This window comes from Pseudophryne corroboree, chromosome 1 (assembly GCF_028390025.1).
Source record: "Pseudophryne corroboree isolate aPseCor3 chromosome 1, aPseCor3.hap2, whole genome shotgun sequence".
In the NCBI taxonomy this organism is placed as follows: Eukaryota; Metazoa; Chordata; class Amphibia; order Anura; family Myobatrachidae; genus Pseudophryne; species Pseudophryne corroboree.
Genome location: NC_086444.1, coordinates 513,605,745 through 513,632,047, shown reverse-complemented (window position 1 = coordinate 513,632,047; position 26,303 = coordinate 513,605,745). Strand labels below are relative to the sequence as shown.

Below are 26,303 nucleotides of genomic sequence, written 5' to 3'. Positions count from 1 at the left end.
AGCAGCTACGTGGTCAGGGGAGAACACGTTTGTAAAATTCTACAAATTTGATATCCTGGCAAAAGAGGACCTGGAGTTCTCTCATTCGGTGCTGCAGAGTCATCCGCACTCTCCCGCCCGTTTGGGAGCTTTGGTATAATCCCCATGGTCCTTTCAGGAACCCCAGCATCCACTAGGACGATAGAGAAAATAAGAATTTACTTACCGATAATTCTATTTCTCGGAGTCCGTAGTGGATGCTGGGCGCCCATCCCAAGTGCGGATTATCTGCAATACTTGTACATAGTTACAAAAATCGGGTTATTATTGTTGTGAGCCATCTTTTCAGAGGCTCCGCTGTTATCATACTGTTAACTGGGTTTAGATCACAAGTTGTACGGTGTGATTGGTGTGGCTGGTATGAGTCTTACCCGGGATTCAAAATTCCTCCCTTATTGTGTACGCTCGTCCGGGCACAGTACCTAACTGGCTTGGAGGAGGGTCATAGGGGGAGGAGCCAGTGCACACCACCTGATCCTAAAGCTTTACTTTTTGTGCCCTGTCTCCTGCGGAGCCGCTATTCCCCATGGTCCTTTCAGGAACCCCAGCATCCACTACGGACTCCGAGAAATAGAATTATCGGTAAGTAAATTCTTATTTATTGCCTATAGAGCATTTAAAAGATGCATTTCTATATATGCGTGATGCACAGCGGAATATTTGCCGACTGGCATCAAGTCTAAGTGCGTTGTCCATTTCTACCAGTAGAGGGTTATGGACACGACAGTGGTCAGGTGATGCGGATTCCAAACGGCATTTGGAAGTATTGCCTTATTAAGGGGAGGAGTTATTTGGGGTCGGTCTTTCAGACCTGGTGGCCACGGCAACAGCTGGGAAATCCACGTTTGTACCCCAGGTCGCCTCTCAACATGAGAAGACGCCGTATTATCAGGCGCAGTCTTTTCGTGGGCAAGCGGGCAAAAGGTTCCTCATTTCTGCCCCGTGACAGAGGGAGAGGAAAAAGGCTGCAGAAATCAGCCAGTTCCCAGGAACAGAAACCCTCTCCCGCCTCTGCCAAGCCCTCAGTATGACGCTGGGGCTTTACAAGCAGAATCAGGCACGGTGGGGGCCCGTCTCAATGAATTTCAGCGCGCAGTGGGCTCACTCGCAAGTAGACCCCTGGATCCTTCAGGTGATATCTCAGGGGTACAAATTGGAATTCGTGACGTCTCCCCCTCGCCGTTTCCTAAAGTCGGCTTTACCGATGTCTCCTTCTAACAGGGAGACAGTTTTGGAAGCCATTCACAAGCTGTATTCCCAGCAGGTGATAATCAAGGTACCCCTCCTGCAACAGGGAACGGGGTATTATTCCACACCGTTGTGGTACCGAAGCCGGACGGCTCGGTGAGACCGATTCTAAATCTAAAATCTTTGAACACTTACATACAGAGGTTCAAATTCAAGATTGAGTCACTCAGAGCAGTGATTGCGAACCTGGAAGAAGAGGACTACATGATGTCTCGGGACATCAAGGATGCTTACCTTCATGTCCCAATTTACCCTTTTCACCAAGGGTACCTCAGGTTTATGGTACAGAACTGTCACTATCAGTTTCAGACGCTGCCGTATGGATGGTCCACGGCACCCCGGGTCTTTACCAAGGTAATGGCCGAAATGATGATACTCCTTCGATGGAAGGGAATTTTAGTTATCCCTTACTTGGACGATTCCCTGATAAGGGTAAGATCCAGGGAACAGTTGGAGGTCGGTGTAGAGGTAGTGTTGCGGCAGCACGATTGGATTCTCAATATTCCAAAATCGCAGCTGATTCCGACGACTCGTCTTCTGTTCTTAGGGATGATCCTGGACACAGTTCAGAAAAAGGTGTTTCTCCCTGAGGAAAAAGTCAGGGAGTTATCCGAGCTAGTCGGGAACCTCCTATAACCGAGCCAAGTCTCAGTACATCAATGAGATGGTTCTGGGAAAAATGGTGGCTTCCTAAGAAGCAATCCCATGCGGCAGATTCCACGCAAGAACTTTCCAGTGGGACCTGCTGAACAAATGGTCTGGGTCGCATCTTCACATGCATCAGCGGATAACCCTGTCACCAAGCACAAGGGTGTCTCTCCTGTGGTGGTTGCAGAGTGCTCATCTTCTAGAGGGCAGCACATTCAGGACTGGGTCCTGGTGACCACGGATGCCAGCCTGCGAGGCTGGGGAGCAGTCACACAGGGAAGGAATTTCCAGAGCTTATGGTCAAGCCTGGAGACATCACTTCACATAAATATCCTGAAGCTAAGGGCCATTTAGAATGCTCTAAGCTCAGCAAGACCTCTGCTTCAAGGTCACCCGGAGTTGATCCATTCGGACAACATCACGGCAGTCACCCACGTAAACAGACAGGGTGACACAAGAAGCAGAAGGGCAATGACAGAAGCTGCAAGGATTCTTCGCTGGGCGGAAAATCATGTGATAGCACTGTCAGCAGTATTCATTCCGGGAGTGGACAACTGGGAAGCAGACTTCCTCAGCAGACACGACCTCCACCCGGGAGAGTGGGGACTTCACCCAGAAGTCTTCCACATGTTTATAAAACTCGACAAGTATTGCGCCAGGTCAAGGGACCCTCAGGCAATAGCTGTAGACGCTCTGGTAACACAGTGGGTGTACCAGCCAGTGTATGTGTTCCCTCCTCTGCCTCTCATAACCAAGGTACTGAGAATTATAAGATGGAGAGGAGTAAGCACTATATTCGTGGCTCCGGATGGGCCAAGAAGGACTTGGTAACCGGAACTTCAAGAGATGCTCACGGAGGATCCGTGGCCTCTACCTCTAAGAAGGGACCTGCTCCAGCAAGGACCCTGTCTGTTCCAAGAGTTACCGCGGCTGCGTTTAACGGCAGGGCGGTTGAACGCCGGATCCTGAAGGAAAAAGGCATTCCGGATGAAGTCATCCCTATCCTGATCAAAGCCAGGAAAGATATAACCGCAAAACATTATCACCGCATTTGGCGAAAATATGTTGCGTGGTGCGAGGCCAGTAAGGCCCCGACGGAGGAATTTTCAACTAGGTCGATTCCAACATTTCCTGCAAACAGGAGTGTCTATGGGCCTGAAATGGGGGTCCATTAAGGTTCAAATTTCGGCCCTGTCAATTTTCTTCCAAAAAGAACTAGCTTCAGTCCCTGAAGTTCAGACGTTTGTGAAAGGGGTACTGTATATACAGCCTCCTTTTGTGCCTCCAGTGGCACCTTGGGATCTAAATGTAGTTTTTGGGTTCCAAAAGTCACATTGGTTTGAACCACTTAAATATGTGGAGTTAAAATATCTCACATGGAAAGTGGTCATGCTGTTGGCCCTGGCCTGGGCCAGGTGCGTGTCAGAATTGGCGGCTTTATCCTGTAAAAGCCCTCATCTGATTTTCCATTCGGACAGGGCGGAATTGAGGACTTGTCCTCAGTTTCTCCCTAAGGTGGTTTTCAGCGTTTCACCTGAATCAACCTATTGTGGTGCCTGCGGCTACTAGGGACTTGGAGGACTCCAAGTTGCTAGACGTTGTCAGAGCCCTGGAAATATAGGTTTCCAGGACGGCTGGAGTCAGAAAATCTGACTCGTTGTTTATTCTGTATGCACCCAACAAGCTGGGTGCTCCTGCTTCTAAGCAGACTATTGCTCGTTGGATTTGTAGTACAATTCAGCTTGCACATTCTGTGGCAGGCCTGCCACAGCCAAAATCTGTAAAAGCCCATTCCACAAGGAAGGTGGGCTCATCTTGGGCGGCTGCCCGAGGGGTCTCGGCTTTACAACTTTGCCGAGCAGCTACTTGGTCAGGAGCAAATACGTTTGTAAAATTCTACAAATTTGATACCCTGGCTGAGGAGGACCTGGAGTTCTCTCATTTGGTGCTGCAGAGTCATCCGCACTCTCCCGCCCGTTTGGGAGCTTTGGTATAATCCCCATGGTCCTTACGGAGTCCCCAGCATCCACTTAGGACGTTAGAGAAAATAAGAATTTACTTACCGATAATTCTATTTCTCGTAGTCCGTAGTGGATGCTGGGCGCCCATCCCAAGTGCGGATTGTCTGCAATACTGGTACATAGTTATTGTTACCAAAAAATCGGGTTATTGCTGTAGTGAGCCATCTTTTCTAGAGGCTCCTCTGTTATCATGCTGTTAACTGGGTTTAGATCACAAGTTATATGGTGTGATTGGTGTGGCTGGTATGAGTCTTACCCGGGATTCAAAATCCTTCCTTATTGTGTACGCTCGTCCGGGCACAGTATCCTAACTGAGGCTTGGAGGAGGGTCATGGGGGGAGGAGCCAGTGCACACCAGGTAGTTCTAAAGCTTTACTTTTGTGCCCAGTCTCCTGCGGAGCCGCTATTCCCCATGGTCCTGACGGAGTCCCCAGCATCCACTACGGACTACGAGAAATAGAATTATCGGTAAGTAAATTCTTATTTTTTTAAGCTACTTTACACCTACACCTACACTTTACAAATGTTTCACTATGATATGCTGTAACCATAACCCCAGTGTTCAACATTCCTGTTGTGTGATGAAATTGATGCGTGTTGAGAAGTGGTGAACAGTTTTTTTCCACTTGCTTGCCATCACTGTCCTTGTTTGTCTTATGGGCCCTACACACAGTGTGATACGGCCGACGGGTGACCCGGCTGCGGGGAAGGGGCGGGGTGAGGGGGGAGTGAAGTTTCTTCACTCCCCCCCGTCACCCGGTTCCATAGCACTGCATGCTAATATGGTCGAGATTGTCCCTATTAGCTTTCATGTTTAAACGAGCCGGCACCAACGATGAACGAGCACAGGGCCGCGCCTAGTGCATCGTTGGTGCATACACACTGAAAGATATGAAGATGAACGATATCATTAATGAACGAGATTGTTCATATCTTTCAGTGGTATCGGCCAGTGTGTAGGGCCTATATGTGCTCTATAATATTATCCCTTTGAAGTGCACTAAGTTGTCCTTTTTTTTGTATAATGACAACATGTGGTTATATCTCATAATTTGTAGTACAATTTCTAAAATCTTTTCTTAAAGTTTTCATTAAAAAGTGTTTCTGATTTGAAAACTATCCTCTATATGAAATGAATGGTTGTTGGTAAATAGTGAAAATAATCTCTAGGTACAGTATTAGTAAATGTAAAATTTTTTGTATGCATACTGCCTTCAATTGGCAGTTTTGCAGTATAAAATAACCCTTTAAATAATTCAAATTCGGCTGAGGAGTGTTGTAATAGAAAAATAACCTTTTAGGCATAGATAGAGATCTATCGGTGCAATATAGTCCGTAGCATGGTATTTTAATGAAATGGGTTCACAGTTAATTAAGTACATGATAAACCTGTGGTTTTAATATAAAATATATTTTTGTAACCATTTACTATAGTAATTATTTCACAGAATTATACAATTAGTTGTAAATACCCCTGAGAATATTGCTGATTACATTCTAAATGAGAGTGCTTATGAGTTAATTGCTATGTTTATACAGTTCATTAATAGGAATGTTTTGTGTGTGCCTCTTCTAACCTTGACCTGGAAACACTTCCCATAGATAAAGTCTAAGCTAAATCACAAGTATTGTTTATCCTCCTCCACAGGAAACAATGCAGTTTCTAGCTAAGCTTCAAGCAATCTAAGCAAAGTACTTGTGGCCTTTAGACCATAAATTGTACTCACTTAATAGCTACAGTTCTCTTTAGTTTATCACATCTGCCCATAACATCACCCTACTCTACTGCAATTATATTTCTTTAGCTTTGTAAACATGTTTAAATAACTTATGTGTAATCAACAAATACTAATTACCCATCTATAAAACATCTAGGGGTCTATTTACTAAGCCTTGGGTGGAGATAAAGTGGACAGAGATAAAGTACCAGCCAATCAGCTCCTAGCTGTCATTTAAAAAAAAACCCAGCCTGTGACATGAAAGTTAGGAGCTGATTGGCTGGTACCTTATCTCCGTCCACTTTATCTCCATACAAAGCTTAATAAATAGAGCCCTAAGTCATCAAAGAAATGACACCATAGAAGGTGGAAAACTAATAAATAAAGAACCAAGACATGCTTCTCTAACTAGTTGTAATTTGCAGTGTGGGACATGCCAATATTTACATTCTTTCCCTTTGTTTCAGTATTCACTCTGCAGCGAACCCTTGATTGAATTGTCTAACCCTGGAGCAAGTGGCTCCATTTTCTTTGTAACCAGTGATGACGAATTTATCATCAAAACCGTTCAGCACAAAGAGGCAGAGTTTCTGCAGAAGCTGCTTCCTGGCTATTATATGGTGAGTAGCCTGATTCCAGCGACATGCAATGGGGTCTGTGTACTGTACAGTATGGAGGAAGTATGGGGCAGAATATTTTATTTCATCCAATATGTACTGTATACAGTCAGATTTCCACACAAAATTGCACACTCGTCTGTCTTGCCTCCAGATGGCCCCATTCCTGCAGTTATGGAGTACTTCAACCCCACCGTATGCTATTCCTGTAATGTGTACCTACACTGATTGCATACCCTGCCAGCAGCAACCTACGCAGTGCACCCCAGATGGTTGCATCGGATAGTTCCTCTGTGGGCAGGAAGTACTTCATGTGGATCTTTCTGGAGAGGGCGTATCATACTACTACACAAGTATCAGTGTTCTCATATATGCATTTGACCCTTGTATGGCTCACATCCCACAGTTTAACCTTTGCAGTGCGCCCAATCGTGGCTGCCTCATCTGGTACATTTGTGGATGGGATGAAAAATAAATGGACCTGATGGTTTTGTTGAGAACCTACTCTGAACTTTAGGATGCTGCAATCACCCCATTTTGTGTCACCTCTTGTAGGGTAGACTATTCCACCCAGGGTAATCCTATGCAGTGCGCCAAAGATGGCTGCCTCACCTGGTACCTTGTGGGGGTAGAATATACAACCTGTGGAAGGTATTACCAAAAATGTCTACACCAATCCTGTATTATGCTTACTCTGCACTCTAGATTTTCTTTTTATGTCTGTGTGGCTTGTCTATTGCTGTTTTACTTAAATCTTCTGTATTATGTGTATTGTTTTTGATGTCTGTAAAGCGCCTTGAGTCCTTTTGGAGAAGGAGCGGTATATAAATAAAATTACTATTATTATTATTATCTGCAGCCTCATTTCCCACACCCGGGCTGATGCAGAGGTGAATGCAAATCAGTTTTTCTGACGTCACATGTGTGTTTTCGTTCTGCGCATTCTCGGCAGCTGAGTATGTTCAGCTACAGGCAAAGCTGAGCAATATGCAACTCGGTCAAATCTTCACTTGCACCTGAAGGGTTGGGATTGGATGGTAATGAAGCGTTCGCACGTAGACTAAGTTTATCCAGGGCGTGAAGACAGAATTGTGGGCTGCATGTCTATGTACATATACATAGTTTTCAGATGGATCTTTTGTACCAAAGATAAGTCTAGTGCAAGTGTACACTGATAATGATGATGGCTGTGAAAGCAAGCGTACAAATAGATAGCCTGCTACTGAGATGGGTGCTGCGCTGCATCAGCTCCAGTGTCTTTATAAACTTGTATGTGGTTAATTTCACATTGAATAATAAATAAAACACCAGTAGCAGCATAAGGGGTCACTAAACCCCAACACTGTCATTTTCACTTGTCAACGATGAAAATAAAATACAAATTCAGTGTTATACTGGAATGATTGCACTGCAGCTGTGAGCAGTGCATACTCCCACATATAAAAGACAGTTTCCTGATGGCATCTGACACCGGTCAAAAAGCTGAGAGTAAGTTGCTGTGACACCACTGGCTCTGCCTCTGATTATGAATCAAGCAGCACTGCGCATTTCAATACAGCAGGTCTGATTAGCCGTCAGTCACTGACAGTCCTAACATGGCACCTGCTACAGAGTGAGGTGACAGCATGATAGGCATATTTACTTATGTGTACGCACTCCGGCTGTTTCGCATATACAGTTCAATTCAACTCAGTAATACGCTGCTTTTGAGACGCCTATTAATATCAACAGTGGCTCTACTTGCACTTGTCTAAGTGTCACATAAAGCAATAGCAACTTTTCCTGCATAATCCAAAGTGGCAGGATAGATGCAGAGGTGGGAACCGCATTCCATCTGAAGGGCATTGCATTGGAAGAAAATAAATGCATAGACCAGCAGTGGGTACATCTTTCAGAAATGATAACGCTGCTCAAAAAGAGACCTCTGTTGCCTGATCCCCGACGCTATTTTTTGTCCCAGTATTTCTCTTTCTATGAAACCTATTGCGCTGTTGATATTCCTGACATGGACTAGTTTCTTTCATGTTTAGGAAGTTTCTCTGATGAAACTAGTTGATTTTAAGCATTTCAATTTGCATATGTATACATGCACTGTGCTGTTTAGGCTCAAAGAAGCAGACAGTGTTTTATTAATTGTCTTAATATGTTTCTTCATTTATTAATGCAGACAACCTAGGCATGTACATTTACAATACCATATTTATGGGAATGTTTATTCACCATGGCAAAGAGCACAAACTGGAAACGGTTGAGATGGTGGTGGACTTCAGAAGGAAACCTGCTGCCATGCGCCCACTCGTGATTGCCGACAGTGTGGTGTTGTGGGTTGACTCTTACATTCCTGTGCTTTATAATTTCCCATGACCTTAAATGGGGGCTAAATATAGGCTCCATAGTTAAGAAGGCGCAACAGCGTTTGTTCTTTCTGAGGTAACTCAGGAAATGTAACATCTCACAGAAGCTGTTATCATCTTCTATACAGCCATCGTGGAGTCCGTTCTATGCTCCTCAATTACAGTCCGATATGGAGCTGTCAATGAGTGTGATAGAGGGAGGTTACAGAGGGCAAGGAGGACTGCAGAAAAGATAGTTGGACCCGTCCTCCCATCTGTCCAGGGCCGTTACCTGTCCAGAGTTAAGAAATGTGCAGGGAAAATCGTGGCAGACGAGCTGCACCCTGGTCACGTCCTGTTTGAAACACTTCCATCAGGCAGGCGGTACAGGTCCATTCTCACCAAGTTGACCAGAACCAAAAAAAGTTTCTTTCCGCTAGCTGTTCATTTACTAAATTATGTCTAACATGTCTGGCGCAATGAACTGAGAAGCAATTGTATACAGTGTTCTTGTAGCAATGTATGTCATGTGTGTATGTATGCTATTTTATGTGATGTAGTTCCCTTTGTTGTTGTTATTTGGGGAAGCATTGTACACTGCAAACAATTCCTAGTATACGTGAGTATACCTGGCCAATAATGTTGATTCTGATTCTGAAATATGTCTTTTATCCAATTATATTATTATTATTATTATTATTAATAAGTTTTATTTGAATGGCACCAAAGCATCACACAGTTTTGTGCCGTCAGGGAATGTTTAATCATTCACATCAGTCCCTTACAGTATTATATCCCTGTGATATGAGAGCCAGGGCCAAAACTACTATGGTTTTTGCCCTGGGAAGGAGTTACGAGTTACTCACTATACTCACCATACATCTGGCATGCTTTAGACAGTTTGAGCTCTAGTGAATGAATAGTAATCCTCTAAATGCCGATCATACTAATGCAAATTATCTACAGCCATGAACAGCAGTAATGGCACATTATTTACTGGTTGGGTACAGGATACCGGCAGTGAGGATGCCGGCGGGCAGACTGTCAGAATACCGCCATCGGCATTCTGAATGCCAAAATCCGACAGATTCCCACAAACTATCCCTAACACTGCCCCAAATCCTAACCCTCCTCTCCCGCAAATTAACCTGTCCCCCCCCCCAACCCGTGCAACCTAACATTAGTCCTCCCCTCCCGCAGACTAACGCTAACACCCCCCCCCCCCCCCCCCCGCAGCCTGACCTTAACCTCCACCTACAGCCTAACCCTCACTTCTACCCATTTCCCTGCAGCCTAACCCTAACCCATCCCGGTATACTTACATGCGGGGATTCTGGCTGTTGGGATTCCGCTGTCAGCATTGTGACAGGTGTTGGGATTCATGCACCAGTCTTCTGACCCCTGGGATGCCGTAGTCGGGATGCCAACTATATGCCATATTTAAAGCCATGACTGATAGTGATGACATGTTTTCTGCTCTGTGGCCATGAATATCATTAATGGCACATTTATTTACAGTCATGAAGTTCAGTGAGGGGTCATTACTTACAGATACACATTATTTACAGCTGTGGGCAGTTGCGTTAGGCCAAACAGTTACAGATATCCTATGCAGCTGCATAAGAGATCTAGTCTTGTGCCTGTCATCTAAGCTACATTGTGAAACCTTTAAAATGTAAAAGAATATTCTTATTAGATCAGTATACTTGAATTAATATGGATAAGTCTTATTTTATTTGTTTTTCTATTAAACTCTGTGTCTTTGTTTTGTTTTGTATTTAGAACTTAAATCAGAATCCCAGGACACTACTGCCCAAATTTTATGGACTATACTGTCTTCAGTCTGGGGGTATAAACATTCGACTTGTGGTAATGAACAATGTTTTGCCGCGTTCAATGAAGATGCATTTCAAATATGACCTAAAAGGATCAACGTATAAACGGAGAGCGTCTCGGAAAGAACGGGAGAAAACCTGCCCCACATACAAAGACTTGGATTTTCTGCAGGACATGCATGAAGGATTGTATTTTGATCCTGAGACCTACAGCGCATTGATGAAAACACTACAGAGAGATTGTCGTGTAAGTACTTTATTTATAGCTGTTTCTGCAGTCTATCATAGTACATTCCGCTAGTGTTTTGAAGAAACAATATACAGTTGGATTTAGGCAATTCATAAATGTGTACAACATCCAGCTCCTGGATAAAAACTGCCACAAATCATCATAATATTAAAGTATAAGAAACGTTTTGTCCTCTGAATGAGTTGTAACATCCTCTATGAAGTTAGCAGACCTGGAAATAAACATTGATTTTGTGGTGATACATGTAATGATTGTATAGATGTTAAAGTAACATACTATGGATGGACTGTATCACACATCGATGCATCCTGCCACTCACAGCATGCATAGCGGAGTTTATTAACGCTGTATACATGTATAATTGTGATTATTTGTGCAAAGAACAGCAGATAAGAGCTGTCCTTTGCGATGAGCAGACTCCTGCTCCTGTGCGGATGTAACTCAGTGAGGGTCGTTGAGGACCCTTTTGGATCCTTCTTGGGAAATAACTCGGAGAGAATCTCATAGGCTTCTATTAGGCAACGCCATGTATATATGGCAGTGCTTATTGGGTACAAGTTCCAGAAAGTTTTGCTTTCTGGAGATTGGTATACATAAGTACTGTGGGCTAACTTCCGAAAAGGGCAGTTTTCTGAGGTTTAACCGCATGTTAGTATTAGTACATCCTACCCTATAGCTATAAGCCCCATTAATATTATGCAGTAAAGGAGGACCATCATTCCTAAATCCTGTGGGACTTATGCTGTGTCGGGCTTATACCAATTTGCCTAGTGTAAGATATGCAGATTTCTGCTGCGCGTGTACATATGTCCAGATACATATTTGGTACTCATATCACTTTATACTTGGATCAGAGGACTGGGGGATGAAAGGGGGCATGCAAATACCTGCTGCTACTACAGTGGTATATTCGCCTAATTGTGAACCGTGGCAGACCCATAGAAGCCTAGGGGGTTATGCAGATACACACTGATGAGTATGACTATTATGATGATCACTAGCGGTAACGAGTTGCTTCTGATTGGCTGATTGTAAACTTACTTTCTTTATTGCTCCTGCTTATATTCAATGATTTTATGGGCATATTTTAGAACTAATATTCTTATTTTCAGTTGTAAATGAGAAAGAATGTATATCTACTGTATTATAGAGTTTGTATGCTGTTGTTTATTTTATTTAAAGCAGAACTAAAGGCCCATATACACGGTGAGATTCTCACTATGCGACAGGGGCTAGGTCGGCATCGCAAGCACATAATGACTGTGCTTGCGATACTGACTATGTGCGATTTTAGCTAAGTGTCAATTTTGACTATCTCTTCTATAGAGATAGTCAAAATTGACTTGCCTGCACAGTCTATCTAGGCTTGCGATGCCAACCGCGCGGGACCGCGCATCGGCATCGAATCGGGATCGCAAGGTGACTTTCACCTTGCGATCTGCACTAACTTTTCTTACGATTTTGACTATATAGTCAGAATCGTAAGAAAATATCTCACCGTGTGTACACACCATAACAGTGAATGGAAAACAGTTTCTTGTGCTTATGACCTGGCTGGATATAATTGTATCAGGGTGTAAGTAAGCCTGATGTTAACCCAGCTGAGATGGGTGCATCTTGAGTTGTGTTTGGCTCAGCATATTGTCATATATATATATATATATATATATATATATATAGAGCTTACATTTTGTACATGTATTCATCCAGCTCACCTTCCACAGAACTGAGCCATGGCCTTAACAGAGTGGGCACACATAGGAGTGGGCCAGTAGACAGGTAGTGTTCACTCTTGGAGTGAAAAGGGGCAGGGCGCCGGACTCCGGGGGCACATGTGGGGGCGTGGCCACGTCTACGTCATTTTAGGGGGCGGTGCGGCCCACAGACGCTACTGTAGAGAGCGTCTGTGGCCGGCGACGTCACTGTTGGGGGCGTGCCCAGCACCTCCGTCGGTGCTGGGCTTCCCCCAGCCCTCTCCCAATGCGTGAATGGATGCCGCGCGCATGCGCACGGCATCTATACACGCCGGGAGGGCAGGAAGCGGGCGGCTGTTCTAGCAGGGCGCCGCAAAAGGGGCAGGGCGGGTTTTGCCTGCTAAAAAACGGGCAGGGCGCGGTGCCCTGCTAAAACAGCCTAGAGTGAACACTAGACAGGTGCTGTATAATGAAAGCGTCACTCTCTAGAAGTGGCTGGATGCATCCTTGTATGCAGGTAATTGTGGTAGGATATAGAGTGGTGTGATAATTCAACCTGTGATATAAAGGGTTGGGTACGAAATCCTGGCCGTCGTCAGAAGACTGACAGGTCAATCGCGATGGAAAATTCCGAAGTATTCCGGTAAGTATTTTAGCCCTGTCCCTAACTCACACTCCTCCCACAGCCTAACCCTAACATCCCCCTCCCGCAGCCTAACCCCAACCATCCTGCCCCACCCATGCAGCCCAATTCTAACTCTCCCACTAGTACCTAGCCCCACTACTTAATGGGATGTGTCAGGATTCTGTCCGTTGGGATCCTGCTGGCAGTCCCGATATAAAATCTCATTCATGAAGACAGCTGTATCACTTTTGTGGTTACCACGCCACTGGTTAATAGTAAATAAGTTTAAAACAGATGCAATACAACAAACCTTTTTTTTTTTATTCAAAAGTGTACATTTTAGAGGTGTAGTATCACATACAAAGTTACAGTATGTTAATTAAATGTAAAAACTTTTTTAAATAAATGAAATCATAAGTTTTAAAAATGTAGTGTTTACTAAATCTCTCCATATTCAGTATTCTAAACAATTAGCACATCCAGGCTATAAAATAATAATAAAGGAATATGGAAGAAAAGATACTCACATTTCCACCTTTTCCTCCTTATATGTGTGTGTGTTGTGTGTGGCATGGTGTGGAGCCAGCATGCGAGTAATACACTACATTGTATGCCAAAAAGACAATTATAAAGAAAAAAAGTCATCAAATCTTTACAGAAATACTGATCTAAATATTATCCGAGTGCAAATTGTAATTGCTAATGGCAACATGTCTTGATACTTACAGGTAGAGGAAGATCTTATATTAATTTGATGTATTTAATTTATTAGTGAAGGTAAACCAATCATTCAAAGAAGATGAAATCCAGAAGAGAATGTGTAACATATGAAAAATCATAGCAACAGAAGTGAAATAGAAAACCTTGGATAATCTCTTGCTGCATGGCAGATTAGATATAGTATTATTCACACAGTATCCAAAAATACAGTGCTATAATGAATTGTTACATATGTTGTGTGGCATACAGAGACAGTGGTAACTATTAGCTTGTTTATTGCATTAGTTTCTCAGCTACTATCTCTCCATCTGTTAGGGTTACGTATTCATGGCATATCCAATGTGTGTGCCCATCACATACAAATCATAGTCTCCTCTCTGCTTTCATTCATTTAAAATGCTGCTGAAGTTATTTATACCCCTTTTACACTGCCAATGCCGGATCCCACCCGGGAATTGGAAATGGGTCCTTCCCGGGTGGGATCCGGCATTGGCAGCTGCTGCAGGCTTTTCCGACCCGGCAATATGCCGGGCGGGTTGCCATAGCGGCAGGGGGCAGTGGCGGTGGGGCGAAGGTGGAGGCGGCGCTGGGAGATGAGATGAGCGCCTCTAGTAAACGGGTCCCGAGTCGCTTTCGACCCGGGAGCCCGTTTATGCAGCCACTGACCCGGTATTCAACCCGGGTATAACACTATTTTATACCCGGGTTGAATTGCCAGGTCAGGCGACCCGGGATTTCGGCTACGCCCCTTTCACACCGCACGCCGACCTGTGTCAACCCGGCAATATGCCGGGTCGATACTGGGTTATTTGTGCAGTGTGAAAGGGGTATTAGAAACATGCAGCTTGTGATATCTCTAGGCTTCCTGTCACATACTTTATCCATTGGTTTTGACTATAGAAGAGATAGAAAAAGGCAGAAATTATTAACCTGCCAAAAACAGTCTGAATTCTATAAATGGTTCTAATTATGCAATGCGGTAATCTACATTTAAAACCTAAATACCTAAATAACCCTGATGTGTAGATAAATGCAATACTTTGTGGAAAATTGAGATCCACAAGAGATTAAGTATATTTTATTCTGAATTGGGATTGGAGAAGCAGGAGAAGGTTGAGCATGGCATTGGGCGGGTGCCAGGTTCCACTCCCCCCCCCCCCCCCCCCCTCTTCCTCCCCCCCAAATGAATAAAACTCAGTATAGGTTAGTTTCCACCTAATCTATGTGACACATTCAGTCACTGGTATCAGGCAGATCATAAGAGGGGCCAAGCGTATACTGAGAATGCACGTACCTCAGGAGCTGAGACGATTCTTTACATAAAGATGTTCATGATTAGGGATCACTTAACCAACTGGGAAGGACTTCTGCTCACAAAATCACCCATTGGCTCTGGAAAGAATGATTTATTAAAAATAAAACAATGTCTGCAGAGGAGGCTTTACTCCACAACAACATACTGGTACATATTTGGACACTGACACAATTTTTGTCATTTTAGCTGTTTACCAAAACGTATTTAAGTTACATAATGAATATGATTTTAAAGTGCAGACTATCAGCTGTAATTTGATGTTATTTACATCCAAATTGGAGGAAGGGTTTAGGAATGACATCTGTTTAATATGTGGCCCCCTCTTCTCCAAGGGACCAAAAGTAAGTGGACAGTTGAGTCAGAAGCTGTTTCATGAACAGGTCTGGGCTATCATGACACTGGTACTTCTTGTTGCCGGAGTTGTATCAGTAGCGTTATGGTTAGCAGTGTTGGAGTGCAGGAATTGAGGAGTACGAATATAGCTTTCCCTCACAGGCAGTGGCGTAAGTTCGCCCCAGTCGCCCGGAGGCATGATAAATGTTGGTGCCCCCCCTACATATCGCCGGCATAACGACAGCGTGGTGAGCGCAAATGAGCCCCTTGCGGGCTCGCTACGCGCGCCACGCTATTTATTCTCCCTCCAGGGGGGGTCGTGGACCCCCACGAGGGAGAAAAACTGTCGGTATGCCGGCTGTCGGGATTCCGGCGACGGTATACTGTGCGCCGGGATCCCGACAGTTGGCAACTGAAGACCACCTATAATGCCCCTGTACAGTGCCACATACATATAAAAATGTCAAAAAATGGGTGCCTCCACACTGCCAGAAACATATGTCCCCACAGTGCCAGATACATATATGCCTCACAGTGCCAGATACACATGACCCCCAGTGCCAGATATACTTGTCCCCCCAGTGCCAGATATGCCCCCAATGCCAGTGTCCCAAAAGTGCCAGCTATGCCCCTAGTGCCAGATATATATGTCCCCAAAGTGCCAGCTATGCCCCCAATGCAGTGTCCCCACAGTGCCAGATATACGTCTCCACATAGTGCCAGCTCTGCACCCAGTGTCAGATATACGTGTCCCCCCAGTGCCAGCTATGCTCCTGTGCAAGATATGCCTCCGGTGCCAGCTATGCCCCTAGTACCAGATATATATGTCCCCAAAGTGCCAGCTATGCCCCCAATGCAGTGTCCCCACAGTGCCATATATGCCCCCCAGTGCCAGATATACATGTCCCCACACAGTGCCAGCTCTGCCCCAGTGCCAGATATATATGTCCCCACAGTGCAAGCTATGCCCCTAATGCCAGTGTCCCCACAGTGCCAGATATGCCCCAGTGCCAGATATACATGTCCCCACACAGTGCCAGCTTTGCCCCCAGTGCCAGATATACGTGTCCCCCCAGTGCCAGCTCTGCCCCCAATGTCAGTGTTCCCAGTGTCAGATATGCCCCCCTGTGCCAGATATATATGTCCCCACAGTGCAAGCTATGCCCCTATTGCCAGTGTCCCCACCGTGCCAGATATGACCCCAGTGCCAGATATATATGTCCCCACAGTGCCAGCTATGCCCCCAATGCCAGTGTCCCCACAGTGCCAGATATGATCCCCAGTGCCAAGTATACAGGTCCCCACAGTGCCAGCTATGCCCCCAATGCCAGTGTCCCCACAGTGCCAGATATGACCCCCAGTGCAAGGTATACAGGTCCCCACAGTGTCAGCTATGCCCCCAATGCCAGTGTCCCCACAGTGCCAGATATGACCCCCAGTGCCAGGTATACAGGTCCCCACAGTGCCAGCTATGCCCCCAATGCCAGTGTCCCCACAGTGCCAGATATGACCCCCAGTGCCAGGTATACAGGTCCCCACAGTGCCAGCTATGCCCCCAATGCCAGTGTCCCCACAGTGCCAGATATGACCCCCAGTGCCAGGTATACAGGTCCCCACAGTGCCAGCTATGCCCCCAATGCCAGTGTCCCCACAGTGCCAGATATGACCCCCAGTGCCAGGTATACAGGTCCCCACAGTGCCAGCTATGCCCCCAATGCCAGTGTCCCCACAGTGCCAGATATGACCCCCAGTGCCAGGTATACAGGTCCCCACAGTGCCAGCTATGCCCCCAATGCCAGTGTCCCCACAGTGCCAGATATGACCCCCAGTGCCAGGTATACAGGTCCCCACAGTGTCAGCTATGCCCCCAATGCCAGTGTCCCCACAGTGCCAGATATGACCCCCAGTGCCAGGTATACAGGTCCCCACAGTGCCAGCTATGCCCCCAATGCCAGTGTCCCCACAGTGCCAGATATGACCCCCAGTGCCAGGTATACAGGTCCCCACAGTGCCAGCTATGCCCCCAATGCCAGTGTCCCCACAGTGCCAGATATGACCCCCAGTGCCAGGTATACAGGTCCCCACAGTGCCAGCAATGCCCCCAGTGCCACATATAGATGACCCTCCCCCCCATCCCTTGTGCTGCTCACCGCGCTGCTGCTGCTGTCTGTGAGGGGAGGAGAGTGCAGCGTGCGCCTCTCCTGCCCCTCACTCTCCGGCGGCTGTGTCCCTCTTCAATTATGCACCGGTCCATGAGCCAATCAAAGCTCGTGGACCGGCAGCCTTAGCTGCCGGTCCGCGAGCTCTGATTGGCTCACGAACCGGCGCTGAATTGAAGCGCGCCGCCGCCGGAGAGTGAGGGGCAGGGGAGGCGCACGCTGCGATCCCCTCCCCTCACAGACAGCAGCAGCAGCGCGGTGAGCGGCACTGGGGACAGTGGAGGAGATGCGCCCCCTTGAGGCCAGGAGCCCGGCGGCAGCCGACTCCACTGCCTCCCAGAGTTCCGCCCCTGACCAGATATATATGTCCCCAAAGTGCCAGCTATGCCCCCAATGCAGTGTCCCCACAGTGCCATATATGCCCCCCAGTGCCAGATATACATGTCCCCACACAGTGCCAGCTCTGCCCCAGTGCCAGATATATATGTCCCCACAGTGCAAGCTATGCCCCTAATGCCAGTGTCCCCACAGTGCCAGATATGCCCCAGTGCCAGATATACATGTCCCCACACAGTGCCAGCTTTGCCCCCAGTGCCAGATATACGTGTCCCCCCAGTGCCAGCTCTGCCCCCAATGTCAGTGTTCCCAGTGTCAGATATGCCCCCCTGTGCCAGATATATATGTCCCCACAGTGCAAGCTATGCCCCTATTGCCAGTGTCCCCACCGTGCCAGATATGACCCCAGTGCCAGATATATATGTCCCCACAGTGCCAGCTATGCCCCCAATGCCAGTGTCCCCACAGTGCCAGATATGATCCCCAGTGCCAAGTATACAGGTCCCCACAGTGCCAGCTATGCCCCCAATGCCAGTGTCCCCACAGTGCCAGATATGACCCCCAGTGCAAGGTATACAGGTCCCCACAGTGTCAGCTATGCCCCCAATGCCAGTGTCCCCACAGTGCCAGATATGACCCCCAGTGCCAGGTATACAGGTCCCCACAGTGCCAGCTATGCCCCCAATGCCAGTGTCCCCACAGTGCCAGATATGACCCCCAGTGCCAGGTATACAGGTCCCCACAGTGCCAGCTATGCCCCCAATGCCAGTGTCCCCACAGTGCCAGATATGACCCCCAGTGCCAGGTATACAGGTCCCCACAGTGCCAGCTATGCCCCCAATGCCAGTGTCCCCACAGTGCCAGATATGACCCCCAGTGCCAGGTATACAGGTCCCCACAGTGCCAGCTATGCCCCCAATGCCAGTGTCCCCACAGTGCCAGATATGACCCCCAGTGCCAGGTATACAGGTCCCCACAGTGCCAGCTATGCCCCCAATGCCAGTGTCCCCACAGTGCCAGATATGACCCCCAGTGCCAGGTATACAGGTCCCCACAGTGTCAGCTATGCCCCCAATGCCAGTGTCCCCACAGTGCCAGATATGACCCCCAGTGCCAGGTATACAGGTCCCCACAGTGCCAGCTATGCCCCCAATGCCAGTGTCCCCACAGTGCCAGATATGACCCCCAGTGCCAGGTATACAGGTCCCCACAGTGCCAGCTATGCCCCCAATGCCAGTGTCCCCACAGTGCCAGATATGACCCCCAGTGCCAGGTATACAGGTCCCCACAGTGCCAGCAATGCCCCCAGTGCCACATATAGATGACCCTCCCCCCCATCCCTTGTGCTGCTCACCGCGCTGCTGCTGCTGTCTGTGAGGGGAGGAGAGTGCAGCGTGCGCCTCTCCTGCCCCTCACTCTCCGGCGGCTGTGTCCCTCTTCAATTATGCACCGGTCCATGAGCCAATCAAAGCTCGTGGACCGGCAGCCTTAGCTGCCGGTCCGCGAGCTCTGATTGGCTCACGAACCGGCGCTGAATTGAAGCGCGCCGCCGCCGGAGAGTGAGGGGCAGGGGAGGCGCACGCTGCGATCCCCTCCCCTCACAGACAGCAGCAGCAGCGCGGTGAGCGGCACTGGGGACAGTGGAGGAGATGCGCCCCCTTGAGGCCAGGAGCCCGGCGGCAGCCGACTCCACTGCCTCCCAGAGTTCCGCCCCTGCTCACAGGCTAGGATGGACAGAAAACCAAACTGAACTGTGCCTGAAAACTGGAGCTGTTGTTGACTGGAACAGACTGCGCTGGATAACTGGAACTGTAGTAGATTGAACCGGATTGTGCCAGATAAATTCCTAGCCAGACTAGAGCTGACAAAATACTGAACTGGGCTGGGGATTGGTAATCCTTCTTAAACAAGCTGGAATTGATAAAATACTAGAGCGGGCTTGAACCGGTAATGCTTCTTAGCCAAACTGGAACTGGCAAAATACTGGACTGGACTAGAGCCGGTAATGCTTCTTAGCCAAACTGGAACTGGCAAACTACGGGACTGGGCTGGAACTGGTAATGCTTCTTAGCCAAACTGGAAATTGGCAAAATACTGGACTGGGCTTGACCCGGTAATGCTTAGCCAAGCTGGAATTGGCTAATTCTGGACCAGGCTGAAACCGGTAATGCTTCTTAGCCAGGCTCTAGTGACTCGGGGTAACACTGACGATAGCCTATAGATAACAGAACCCCCAATGTCAAGTACTGGTAAGTGGCTCACACAGAGGTCAGCTGGACTGAGTTAGAAACCAAAGTTTGTAAACAAAGACACTGTTAGCAGGGAGCTACAGTAGGTGTACACAGGAACAAGTCTGCAAATACAGGAAACCTGGAGCCTAAGGGCGAGGCAAGAAACTTTGTTGCTTTGGGACCATCATACTGTTTGGGTAGTGCCCTTTATACCCCCTGTTGAGCTAGCATTGGTGGAGCGGGACAGGTGATCCATTGTAGCCTTGTGAGTGTCAGCTTCAATCAGCTGACCCACAGCAAGATGGCCGTGCCCACGGACCGCAGTGGGTAGGAGCCATACTTGTGGTACGCTGACCAGGAGAGTGACAGCAGCAAGAGGAACTTGGCCGAGCGTCTAAAGCTCACCCACAGCCAGACCAACTGGCGAGCAGGTAATAGTGCAGCTTGAAGCCGCCGGGACATGATATGGGCTATTCATTTGTTATTTCTTCATCCATTAAGCTGATTTAAAGATCTGGAGTTGATTCCAAGTGTGGCGCTTAAATTTTGAAACTAATGCTGTGAACCCGCAGCATGCGGTCAAAGGACCTCTCAGTGCAAGTGAAACGGGCCATCCTTTGGTTGCAAAAGTTCATCAGAGAGATAGTGGGAACCTTAGAACCTTAGGAGTGGCCAAATCATTCAGAGAAAAAAAAGAATGTAGTGGTGAGCTCTGCTACACAAAAAGGCAAGGACATCCACGGAAGACAACAGTGGTGATTGAACGCAAGATATTTTCCATTGTAAAGAAAAAACAATTCACAACATCCAGCTAAGTGACGAACACTGTACAGGAGGTAGACATATCTTTATACAAGTCTACCATAAAGAGAAGAGAGTACAGAGGATTCACCACGAAGTCCAAACCATTCATTAGCCTCCAAAATAGAAAGGCCAGATTAGACTGTTCTAAATATATAGTTCTGGAACAGCATTATTTGGACAGATGAACCTTAGATCAACCTGTACTAGAATGTTGGGATGAAAAAAATATGGGGAAGACTTGGAATGGTTCATAATCCAAAGCATACCACATCTTCTGTAAAACACAATGGAGGCAGCGTGATGGCATGGGTATGCATAGCTTCCAATGGCACCGTATCCTTGACAAAGTGCATGTAGCCTGAAACGCGTTGGACGCGCAACCTACAGACACTCAGGTACTGGGCTTTGATTCCCAGTTTACGCTGCCGAGCACATCCACGCTGTGACACAGGCTGGGACTCCATTAATACATTGTGCCGCTTGGCACACAGAAGCCGCAGCCAGAGCGGGGGAACGCTGCTAAGCTCACCACCGCTGTCACACAGACCAGGACTCCCAGCAATACATTGCCCTGCACGGCACACTGGGTCCACGGCCGGAGCCTTTGTTCTCATAACATCATGGACAAAGGTTGGTAGTAAGGGATAGTTAGTGCTACAGAACTTTCCTAATAAGATCTGCTCCTTCCTATACAGCATTAAGAATGGAACCCTTAATATCACCCAAGGAACGCAACTACTTTTTGAAAGGGCTGTTAACATTGCATTAACTAAACCCCTTCTTTTTTTTACAGGTATTGCACTACTAAAAACATCTTTATTTAGAACATTAGTTGCAACACATATATAACAGATACATAATTTCAAGCGCTCTGCTTTCAAATTTTTAACATTAATATATTATTTCAGAGCAGCTCAAACACTTAAAAATCCCAGCTGCAGCGCAGTTTTTTCCATTTTATTACTGTTTCACTAGCTTTTATGTGTATAGAGATAACTGCTTAGATTCAGTTTAATTCTGCAACATTGATTGGACAGTGCTTCACAGTACAGATGACAATGGCCCAAAACATAAAGGCAAAAAAAGTGGAATATTCTGCAATGGCCGAGTCAATCACCTGATCTCAACCCAATTCAGCATGCTGAAGACAATACTAAAAGGACGAAAGACCCACGAACAACAACTGAAGACATCTGCAGTGAAGGCCTGGCAAAGCATACACCCAGCATTTGGTGATGTCCATGGGTTCCAGACTTCAGGAAGGCACTGCCTGCAAAGGATTCTTGACAAAGTATTAAAAATGAGCATTTTATTTATGATTATGTTAATTTTTGCTATCACATTTAAGCTGCTGAAAACGGGATTTTGTATAAAAATGACTGCAAATCCTGAGCGTTTCATACAATATTTTTGTTCAACACCTTGAATTAAAGCTAAAAGTCTGCACTTCAGTTGCATCTCCATTGTTTCAATCTAAATCAATTGTGGTGGCTTACATAGCCAAAAGTAGGAACATTGTGTCAGTGTCCAAATATGTATGGACCTAACTGTATAAACCTTTATAATGAGATGCTGTATACTTCCCCTCTCCTCCCCCACTTACACCACCCTTTGTTGTATTATTATAGTTTTACTATGAATTGTTTCATTGTATTGTTTACCCATGTACGGTGGCTCCAAAAGCTAATTATAATAAGCCATGTAAATAAAGTATTACCCTGCGGTATCACACTGCCATAACTTTCACAGGAGCATGCTTACTAGATGCATCCATCTGACCTAACCAAATTCATTTATGTAATCAGAGGTAAATGTTAATGCACACAGGAGGGCAATAAGACAATAAGTTCTAGTGCAGCTCTTATAGATGCATTTCTCATATGTGCCATGATTTATCAGTTATCAGAGCTAATGAATACACATTCGGTGCATACCTAGGAAGAAGGCAGTAACAGGTAACAGAAATTATGTTTGGAGACAATAATTGGAGTATACTTGCAATCTAGACCCCCCCCTTCCACCCCCCACCCCCTTCCCAGGTTATGGGTTATCTGTGGTAAATTCATCACTTGTTATCTGTAGAATTAAAAAAAAACACCCTCCCATCCACTTTAATTAGTTCAGCTAACCATAATAACCACAAGAGTAAATGAAGTTAGGAGTGAGCGTTGTGTAGCAGGAAGAAAGGGTCATAGAGGGTCTAGTTAAATGTCAGATGAGAGCTGTCAATATGTAGTGACATAACCCAGCATGATGAAGTAGTGAACAGAGGGTGTGTATAATGCAAAACTAAAAAACTAAGATGCCCCAATGAAATTTAAGCAGCAGTAATAACAGGGTTAACATGATAGAATTCTCTTTTTATTTACTATGTAACCCTTGGTAGACAAATGTGGTATTTGCATTTCAGTGTGGGTCAGACCAGCATATACATACATTAAAATATAATAGGCCATTGAGCAAATGCTCACGTTTGCCAAGCTTTATTGTCCATAGTAAAAATGCTTCCCATTGTCTGCCCTGGGCACAGACATAGCAACTGCTGCTGTCTCATGTGGACAGACCCTAATGGTGATCTCATGTCCAGCTGCGTACACTGTGGAGATAACACCCAGTCTCACAGTCAGGGCTTTGTTGACATACAAATGTAGCCACTACTATACATGTGTGTTGTTGTTTATTAAAGAATGTGATATTCATACTGTATTTATCACAGATAAATATCACAAAATGAAACTATATAAAACCAAAGACACTTGCATATTGTACAGTATTCTAAGTTTCTTCCCAAAATATAATATACAAATTGTCATACATCAACATTGTATCTTAAAGAATATCTGTTACAAAGATAAGATACATTTCTAATTATGTATGAGTTATGCGTGTGCATTGGCAGCATAGACTTGAAGGGGGGCTCATTCACAAGGGCAGAATGAGCCATTAATATACAGAATGTGAGTATCCTGCTGGGTAAATGCTGCTGGCTAATCTTGTAATCTTGTAAACTTAAGGGTCCTACACAGAGTGCGATATTTCTTCCGATATGGACTATATAGTCCGTATCAGAGGAAATATAGTGCATATCGCAACGTGTGGAACCTCCTTGAAATGCATGGTCCTGTGGGATTGGCATCGGAAGAAATTATAGACTGTGCAAGCAGCCCAACATTGACTATATCGGTGGTGCCGGGCTCCGGCCACATCATATAGTCAATGTCGGGCATTTCTTACATTGCTCCGTGTGTACCCGGCGTTATTTCACAACTCATACATTGTCCACATTGACAGCAAGGAGATACACTGCATGGTGACTGCATCATTGCATAGTCTTGAGAAGTTCAGATTATTTCTAATAAATATTTAGAATGCCAGCGTCAATATATGCTGCGGACGCAAGGCGCATCTTATTACCATATACAATAAAAGTGCGCTGTACTTCGCAAACACTACATCCCTTAAGAGAAAACAAGTATTCGCACACATTGTAAGCTGAGGTCCAACGCTCAGAGATGTATATATTTGATATTAAAAGGGTATGGATACAATATAACACATGTACAGTATATATATGGTTACAGAGTTACAATTACACAAGAAGCAGTTGTAGTAACATAAAGATCAATTACAGCTACAGCCAGCATACTTCACCCTGTCCCTCAATGCACAGTCCACTCCATCTTTGAATCTGCCCCAACAGCAACAAAAAACACAGCAAACAGAACTTCTTGGGTGAGGGGAAAATACCTATATACTGTGTATTGGGGGAAGTACATGTCTGGGACTGAGTATTCTATTATTGGTCCAGGGGAGGGTGATCTCTCATTCATGATGTGTTATTGGTAAGTTCATATGCAGGCAACGTCCAGCCTTGAAGAGGGGTTAGCCACTGTTTTTTTAGGAAGTTCTTTGTTCACTTTAGAATTGTGGCTTCATATTCCTACATTTAATCATAACTAATCGTTGCAGTGTGCTACAATCTAACCATTGCCATCGAATTAACACACTCATTCCCCTGATCATTTTGACACCAAGCATGACATGTTTATCTTGTTCCGTTCCAATAATACATATATATCTGATGTTATAACTCTCTTATATAAATACATTATAATGTCTGGTGCTTGATATGTTTCATTTATGTGTTGTATGAAATATGCGTTGAATATATCTTTGTGGCTTGTCTGTGTGAATGCGTATGCCACCATATATCGCTGTGCACTCTGCGTGTATGCACACGCACAGCGACCCATCTGTTTGGAGTTTGTATTTGGTGTGTATGTAATATTTTTGATTTCGACAGTCTGGTCACAGGTCCTCTTTACTGTTTCTTTAGGGAATATTTATTACAAAATGAAAATTATAAACGTGACATATAAAATGTATTTGAAAATAAATAATTTACTGTATATGTCCATACAATATTTTTACTTATACTGTACTGTAAATAGAAACAAAATGTTGGAGGGACTAATATTAGGAGTGTTCTGTGACTTCTAGGTATGCAATTAATTCACATTACAGTGTCCTTCCTTGTAATCTGTCCTTTTTAGTATTCAGTTATTTGGGAAGTGCAGCATGCACACATTGTTATGGAAAGACAGCCTTCTGAGTGCTGTTCTCTGTGTGCTGTTCAGCTTGTACATTATGCAGTATGCACATTTCTGGGCCAGGGGTGTTATTCTAGGTCAGTGGTTCCAAACTCGGTGCCGTGGCACCTGCAGGAGTGCTTTGGCTTGGTGGTCCTGTCCGTCACAAATTATTTATGGTCAATATAATAGGCAAAATCAGTGCTTGTGGTTTCAAGTCATAAAATATGTGGACAAACAGAAGTGAATCTTGTCCCTCACCACATAACTGACCCTAAGGATGACTTATAAACACAGTGTACTTCATTTCATTTTTCATTTTTTTTTAATTTGTCAATAATACCACTTTTTGACAGAAAGTGGTGAAAGTCCGGCTTTTATCTGGCATTTGCAGCACAGGGTTTTTTTCTGTCCCACCTTGTACCCCCTTTCACACAGAAAACAAAGTTACCGGGTCAAGCATTTGAACCTGGTAATTTGTGTATCAACCCAGGTTCTTCTGTGTGAAAGGGTCAGCCTGGGTCGCAATTTCTGGAACTTGACCCTGGGAAAAACCGGGTTTGAATTCCCAGGATTTTTGACCCGGGTTTGATCCTTTCACACAGAAAAGGTCCCAGTTTGATCCTGCAAATTACCGGGTCCAAATTCCTGACCCAGCAAATGGTTTTCTGTGTGAATGGGATAGAAGAGTCTTATGACCTAGTGTTGCCATGAAATACTTCTGATACTCAAAAAAGTTTGGGATCCACTGTTCTAGGTTATATTTCCTATTGGCCTGATTCTGAGTT

The 26,303-nt window shown here is 45.6% G+C and overlaps 1 protein-coding gene across 4 annotated transcripts in view; it reads left to right on the top strand.

Moving 5' to 3' along the window:
- The window catches only part of PIP5K1B (phosphatidylinositol-4-phosphate 5-kinase type 1 beta), a 301,363-nt gene that overhangs the window by 179,465 nt on the left and 95,595 nt on the right, over positions 1-26,303 (top strand). For all 4 annotated transcript variants that reach the window (XM_063913919.1, XM_063913920.1, XM_063913922.1 and 1 more), the window contains 2 exons: positions 6,142-6,294; positions 10,407-10,706. In XM_063913919.1, coding sequence (XP_063769989.1) covers positions 6,142-6,294; positions 10,407-10,706 — 453 coding nt within the window. The remainder of the gene's footprint in view (positions 1-6,141; positions 6,295-10,406; positions 10,707-26,303) is intronic.